The 8,518-nt window shown below is 39.8% G+C and overlaps 1 protein-coding gene across 1 annotated transcript; it reads right to left on the bottom strand.

The window, feature by feature from the left end:
- Positions 1–6,539: 6,539 nt before the first annotated feature.
- On the bottom strand, positions 6,540–7,514 carry ATOH1 (atonal bHLH transcription factor 1). The gene has a single exon (XM_040420483.1). It carries the CDS (start codon positions 7,509–7,511, stop codon positions 6,888–6,890), a length of 624 nt encoding a protein of 207 aa, XP_040276417.1. The 5' UTR covers positions 7,512–7,514; the 3' UTR covers positions 6,540–6,887.
- Between the last annotated feature and the right edge of the window lie 1,004 nt (positions 7,515–8,518).

Here is an 8,518-nt window from a genome sequence, read left to right as displayed (position 1 = left end):
GGGAGGGCTGGCATATGGGGAATGTGCACTGGGAAATACTCAATAGTAAACTATATCCAAAATATTAATGAGATTGCAGCGACCTGCAGCTATATGTTACAGCTTGCTATTGGATTAGGGCATGCCTTCTGCCAAAGGTGGCAAGCTGCACCCAGGGGTTGAATTGACTGGTGTGTGTGTGTGTGTGTGTGTGTGTGTGTGTGTGTGTGTGGGGAGGAAAGGGTTACCCGTACAAAGCGCTGGCTAGGATTCAGGCAGACTCTGGGCTGCTGTCATCTCCTGCAGGCCAGTGTGCTCTCCAGATCCTGGGCTTGATAGGTCATTTAATATGCGATCATTCTCCAATTCACTGCTCACATAGTTTAGGGTTACACATCATCCTCTTTGTTTCATCTACACCACCAGAGCAGCTTGTATGAGATAGGTGAGGAGCTGCATGTGTTCATGAGATGAGACTCCCCTGGATCAGAATGCTGGGAGTTGTAGCTCTGTAATGGGGCTAGATATGCTGAGAAGATACATGCACACTACTGACAATGTCCCATGACCAGCACTTTATGTTCCAGATCTCCTGATGTCCTCCAGAAATGTTGTCATACAAGTGAGTGCTATCAGCAGGTCTGTACCGTGCTGCACTTGTATCGGCATTAGTGGAAAGTGAAGACTAATAGGAATAAGAAGAAAGAAGAAAGGGATATAATAATAAGAATAGGAATAAGAAGAAAGAAGAAAAGGATATAATAATAGAATCTCTCATTCTATCTATTATCTATCTATCTATATTCTATCTATTATCTATCTATATTCTATCTATCTATATATTCTATCTATCTATATATCTATCTATCTATCTATCTATCTATCTATTTATTATCTATTATCTATCTAGAATAGGAATAAGAAGAAAGAAGAAAAGTATATAATAATAAGAATAGGAATAAGAAGAAAGAAGAAAGGGATATAATAATAAGAATAGGAATAAGAAGAAAGAAGAAAAGGATATAATAATAAGAATAGGAATAAGAAGAAAGAAGAAAGGGATATAATAATAAGAATAGGAATAAGAAGAAAGAAGAAAAGGATATAATAATAAGAATAGGAATAAGAAGAAAGAAGAAAGGGATATAATAATAAGAATAGGAATAAGAAGAAAGAAGAAAAGGATATAATAAATATTGAACAAGCCTTGAAAAAAGAAGGGATGAAAACAGATATGCGAGCAGTATCATTCTATATGTAGAAAGTGAGGTGGAGTTCTCTTCAACACTTCATACACTACTACTGAGCTTGGGAGATGTAGCAGAGTGGACTTATTCACTACTACAGAGCTTGGGAGATGTAGCAGAGTGGACTTATTCACTACTACAGAGCTTGGGAGATGTAGCAGAGTGGACTTATTCACTACTACAGAGCTTGGGAGATGTAGCAGAGTGGACTTATTCACTACTACAGAGCTTGGGAGATGTAGCAGAGTGGAATTATTCATTACTACAGAGCTTGGGAGATGTAGCAGGGTGGATTTATTCACTACTACAGAACATGGGAGATGTAGCAGAGTGGACTTATTCACTACTACAGAACTTGGGAGATGTAGCAGAGTGGACTTATTCACTACTACAGAACTTGTGAGATGTAGCAGAATGGACTTATGCATTACTATAGAACTTGGGAGATGTAGCAGAGTGGACTTATTCATTACTACAGAACTTGTGAGAATTAGCAGAATGGACTTATTCATTACTGCAGAGCTTGGGAGATGTAGCAGGGTGGACTTATTCACTACTACAGAACTTGGGAGATGTAGCGGAGTGGACTTATTCATTATTATAGAACTTGTGAGACGTAGCAGAATGGACTTATGCATTACTATGGAACTTGTGAGAAGTAGCAGAGTGGACTTATTCATTATTACAGAACTTGTGAGATGTAGCAGAGTGGACTTATTCATTAGTACAGAACTTGTGAGATGTAGCAGAGTGGACTTATTCATTAGTACAGAGCTTGTGAGATGTAGCAGAATGGACTTATGCATTACTATAGAACTTGGGAGATGTAGCAGAGTGGACTTATTCATTACTACAGAACTTGTGAGAATTAGCAGAATGGACTTATTCATTACTGCAGAGCTTGGGAGATGTAGCAGGGTGGACTTATTCACTACTACAGAACTTGGGAGATGTAGCGGAGTGGACTTATTCATTATTATAGAACTTGTGAGACGTAGCAGAATGGACTTATGCATTACTATGGAACTTGTGAGAAGTAGCAGAGTGGACTTATTCATTATTACAGAACTTGTGAGATGTAGCAGAGTGGACTTATTCATTAGTACAGAACTTGTGAGATGTAGCAGAGTGGACTTATTCATTAGTACAGAGCTTGTGAGATGTAGCAGAATGGACTTATGCATTACTATGGAACTTGTGAGAAGTAGCAGAGTGGACTTATTCATTACTACAGAACTTGTGAGATGTAGCAGAGTGGACTTATTCATTACTACAGAGCTTGTGAGATGTAGCAGAGTGGACTTATTCATTACTACAGAGCTTGTGAGAATTAGCAGAGTGGACTTATTCATTAGTACAGAGCTTGTGAGATGTAGCAGAGTGGACTTATTCATTTAGGGCTTACGCTAGTGTCCGACTGTCTGCCTTTCCAAGAATGGAGGGGTAAAGTCCTCCCCCTGCACCCTTAGGTGCCATCCCCAGACTATGGTTGCAGTTTCCAGGTGCTGACTGTGGCTTCTTAGTTTAGAAGTAGTTGATACAGGGGAGCTTCACTTTATGACCCTGCAGTAAGTTGCCGTTCAGCTCCATGTACATTAACATATAAATCAGAACTAGAAGTTCTGCTGAACTATACTACTTTTGACAAACTTAACTCTGCTGCATCTGTATTTCCATTCCTGATAGAAAATGGAGAGTATGAACTTTTAACCCAGTGGAGCCGGGACTAGAATGAGGCCCAGTTGTGGCTACCTGCTCTTAATGTGTAGGTGACATTGTGCAGAGGGTTATGAAAGGGACAGGTGGCCCCAGTCATCATCACCTAATGGCTGCGCGCAGAACCTAATCCCCCTCAGAAGACACAGCACTGTCCCCACAGAGTGCACAGTGCGGGACAATGTCACCTTGTTGACAGATCAGTCCCTCAAGTGCCATGCACGTGTTTTCTGTCCCTGTGCCTTACAGTGTGCCAGAGAGGAGAGCAGAAGAGAACATCCCATTGTGCTCCTCCTGTGATTCCTCAGCCTGAACAGGAGCACAATGGGGTCCTCCAGCCACCAATCAGGAAGATGGGAGTGATACTACAAATGTCATAATAGCAATTATACAAATGACAGTGATGATAGCACTAATGCTACAAATAATAGTAGTGATGATAAAAGCAGGAATACAAATGATAGTGATGGTAGTACTAATACTACAAATAATACTGGTAATAGTAGTGATGATAAGAGTCGGAATACAAATGATAGTGATGATAGTACTAATACTACAAATACTACTAGTAATAGTAGTGATAATAGCCGGAATACAAATGATAGTGATGGTAGTACTAATACTACAAATAATACTAGTAATAGTAGTGATGATAGCCGGAATACAAATGATAGTGATGATAGTACTAATACTACAAATACTACTAGTAATGGTAGTGATGATAGTCGGAATACAAATGATAGTGATGATAGTACTAATGCTACAAATACTACTAGTAATAGTAGTGATGATGAGAGCAGGAATACAAGTGATAGTGATGAAAGTACTAAAACTACAAATAATACTAGTAATAGTAGTGATGATAAGAGCCGGAATACAAATGATAGTGATGATAGTACTAATACTACAAATAATACTAGTAACAATAGTGATAATAATAAGACCAGGAATACAAATGATGGTGATGATAGTACTAATACTACAAATAATACTAGTAATAGTAGTGATCATAAGAGCAGGAATACAAATGATAGTGACGATAGTACTGATACTACAAATAATACTAGTAAAATAGTAGTGATGATAGAAATAATACAAATGATAGTAATAATAGCGATGGTGATAGCAATAATACAAGTTATAGTATTAGTAGTGATGACAGAACTAATGCTACAAATTATAGCAACAGCAAAGATAATAGCAATCATACAAATTATAGTAATAGTGGTGATAGTTCGAATACTACAAATGATAGTAATATTGAGGATAGTACGAAAACTACAAATGATAGTCATAGTAATGATAATAGCACTAATACAACAAATTATATTAATTATAGGATGATAGCACTAATATTACAAAACATAGTAATAGTAGTGATGATAGCAGAAATACCACAAAACATAGTACTAGTAGTGATAATAGCACTAATACTACAAAATGCAGCATTAGTAGTGATGATAGTGCTAATACTACAAATTTTTGTAATATTGATGATAATACAAATACTACGAATTATACTAATAGTAGAATGATAGTATGAAAACTACAAATGATAGTCATAGTAATGATAATGCTAATACAGCAAATTATTTTAATAGGATGATAGCACCGAAACTACAAAATATAGTAACAGTAGTGATGATAGCACTAATACTACAAATTATAGTAATAGAATAGTATTAAATTCAAATTTTAGCAATATTGATAATAATACTAATGCTAAAAATGTAGTAATAATAGTGATGATAGTAATAATACTGCAAAATACAGTTATAATAATGATGATAGTACTAATATTACAAATTATAGTAGTAGTGCTGATAGAACTAATTATACTACAAATTATAGTAGTAGTGTTGATAGAACTAATTATACTACAAATTCTAGTAATAGTAATACAAATGATGAGAATAGTACCGAGGAAAGTAGTAATGTCATAAATGATACTAAGGGAAGTAAGTGATGATTGCAATATTCGCACCGAAGCAGATGATGACCATGATTGCGATAGTGTTAATAATTCTCAGTACCGAACGGTATGCTGTGAGTGTGAACAGCTTCATGTAACTTCTCACTCCTAGCGTTATCTATTAACCCTTCATTACTTGTGGTCATTTCACGATTAGGCACTGGACCTGTAGGGACTGCCAAACAGAGGAGAGCCGACAATGCACATCAATCTAATAATGCCCCGTGTATGTAGTGGAAGTGGCGGTAGAAACGTTCTATGTGCCAGGTGTGAATAGCCGCCTGAGACTGGCATGTATTCCTACCGTTAGAAAAGCGGAAATCACTGAGCTGTGCCATTAGTTCCAGGTAATTCCTTTATAGGAAGGTCATTGGTCACTTTTCTCTGGCTTATCATATAAAGGATCTATCTATCCTTCTATCTATTATATCTATGTAATATCTATTTCCTATCTATCTATCATTATCTATCTATCCATCTATCTATCTCATATCTATCTATTTATCTATCTATCTATCTATCCATCTATCTATCTACTATCTATCTATCTATCTATCTATCTATCTATCTATCTATCTATCTATCTATCTATCCTTCTATCTATTATATCTATGTAATAATATCTATTTCCTATCTATCTATTATCTATCTATCTATTTCTTATCTATCTATTTATGTAATATCTATCTATTATATATCTATTTTCTATCTATCTATTATATATCTATCTATGTAATATCCATCTATCTATCTATTATCTATCTATCTATCTATCTATCTACCTACCTATCTCATATCATCTGTCTATCTAATCTATGTAATATCTACTATTATATGTATCTCAGATAGATTTCTCGTAACTATCTATCGTTCATATCTATGTAATGTCTATGCTCTATCTATCTAATCTATATAATATCTATCTATCCATCTATCTCATATCTATCTATCTCATATCTTTTATATGTATATCAGATAGATATCTCATAACTACCTATCTATCTCCTATCTATGTAATATCTATCTGTCTATTATATATCTCTCATATCTATCTATCTATCACATCTATGTAATATCTATCTCATGTCTATCTATCTAATCTATATAATATCTATCTATCTATGATCTATCTATCATCTGTCTCTCTCATTTCTAGGAACTCATTTGTCTTAAATTCAGCAGTATAAGAACCATTATTCAATAAAATAATAATACTTCTATTACTAATCATATTCATAGTACAAATAGTAATAGGAGAAATGGTTGGGGTAGTAGTACCCTAAATTAAACGACCAGAACCCCCTCCCGACAACCCCCCTTTAACCCTTTCAGCACCCTCTTTTCCGATCTATTGGTTAGCCAGAAAAAAAAGAAATGAAGAGGCGATCATTGGATTTTCAGGGATTTTTATTGTCTCCACAAATGGTAAATATGGATGGCAGGAACTGAACTAAATCAACATAAAACAACAGTTTGTCTCGGGTTTTTTTTTCATAGAAAAAGTAAAAAATACAAACAAAACATGAAAACGCAAGAATAAATAATCATAATAATAATAATAATAATAATAATAATAATGATGGTGATGATGATGAGCTAACATCACTATCCCAAGTCATCAGCAGTAAAAAGTTTGACACCAGCAGAGGTTCCCCTCCTCCGGACCTTTGCCAGGGGCGATACGAGTGGCGACAGTGGTACAGGTTGGCATTTCCTTTTCTCCACCTTAGTGTTTTCTGTGCCGTGGTTGGCTGTTAAAGTGCAAGAAGCTCTAGAAATTCGGGCATATATATGGTATAAAACTAGCATTTCTCCAGTATTTACATGGGCATGGCGGCTATTTACACGGGCGGGCGCCGTTCTGGAAGACGTGGGCACTGGCAGAATGGGCATGGCGGTTGGCAGAGTTCTATTACCAGGGCAAATCATGGTATGATCGTGTGCCAGTCAATGTGGTGGCATTATCATGGCATCTAGCTGGCCTCGTCCGAGTCGCTGTAGTGGGAGTGTGGGGAGAACTCCCCGTCACTTCGGTGGGATCGCGTTGAGGTTTTGCTCTCGTCGCCAGACGACTCCCTGGCTCCAGGTGACGAGGACTGGAAGGTGAGCGGCTCCAGCGGGTAAGGTGGGCACGGCGGGGGGTGCTCCGGCGGCACCTCCAGCAGGTCGGACAGAGCGTTGATGTAGATCTGCGCCATCTGCAGGGTCTCGTACTTGGACAACTTCTTGTCATTGTTGAAGGAGGGGATGACATTCCGGAGCTGGTCGAAGGCATGATTGAGGCCGTGCATCCGCCTCCTCTCCCGGGCATTGGCTGCCAGGCGGCGCTGCTTCTGCACCCCTTTGCCCTTGCCGGAGGGGGCGCGCGCCTTGCACAGCTCCTCGCCGTCCTCCTCCTCGTCTTCGTCCTCGTCCTCGGTCTGCAGCCCTTTCAGCGCGCACAGGTCCCGCACCTTGTGGGGCAGCAGGTAGTCGTGTGGCGGCTGCAGGGAGGAGGCGGAGAGCCAGGCTCTGGGGTCACTGGCATCCAGCAGGTACGGCTCCTGGGGCAGCTCCTCACAGCACCAGTCAGCGGCGGGCGGCAGCAGGCGGGACATGGCTCTCTGGCGTGCACTCGGCTCCTCTCCGGTTGCTGCAGGTGAGGGGGCCCTTTAAAAGCGACACGCGCCGCTCTGCCCCCCCCCCCACCAGTGTGCCGCCCCCCTGCCCCCTCCAGACTCCGGCCCCGCGCCTGTCGCGTGTCATCAGGACCAATGGCGGCCCGGGGTGTCGCGTGCTCCCAGCCAATCAGCGAGCGCCCTGCCTGTGTGATCCATGTGTATGTGTGTACTAGTGAGTACCATATCTGCTATCTGTCTACCTACCGACCTGCAGTATCTGCTATCTGTCTACCTACCGACCAACAGTATCTGCTATCTGTCTACCTACCGACCAACAGTATCTGCTATCTGTCTACCTACCGACCTACAGTATCTGCTATCTGTCTACCTACCGACCAACAGTATCTGCTATCTGTCTACCTACCGACCAACAGTATCTGCTATCTGTCTACCTACCGACCTACAGTATCTGCTGTCTACCTACCGACCTACAGTATCTGCTATCTGTCTACCTACCGACCTACAGTATCTGCTGTCTACCTACCGACCTACAGTATCTGCTATCTGTCTACCTACCGACCTACAGTATCTGCTATCTGTCTACCTACCGACCTACAGTATCTGCTATCTATCTACCTACTGACCTACCTACAGTATCTGCTATCTATCTACCTACTGACCTACCTAGAGTATCTGCTATCTGTCTACCGACCGACCTACAGTATCTGCTATCTGTCTACCTACCGACCTAAAGTATCTGCTATCTGTCTACCTACCTACCGACCTAAAGTATCTGCTATCTGTCTACCTACCTACCGACCTGCAGTATCTGCTATCTGTCTACCTACCGACCTGCAGTATCTGCTATCTGTCTACCTACCGACCTACAGTATCTGCTATCTGTCTACCTACCGACCGACCTACAGTATGTCTATCTATCTATCTATCTATCTATCTATCTATCTATCTATTTATTATCTATCTATCTATCTATCTATCTATCT

This window comes from Bufo bufo, chromosome 2 (assembly GCF_905171765.1).
Source record: "Bufo bufo chromosome 2, aBufBuf1.1, whole genome shotgun sequence".
Lineage (NCBI taxonomy): Eukaryota > Metazoa > Chordata > Amphibia > Anura > Bufonidae > Bufo > Bufo bufo.
Note: the sequence above shows the minus strand (reverse complement) of the source record. Positions and strands in the feature narration are given on the sequence as shown.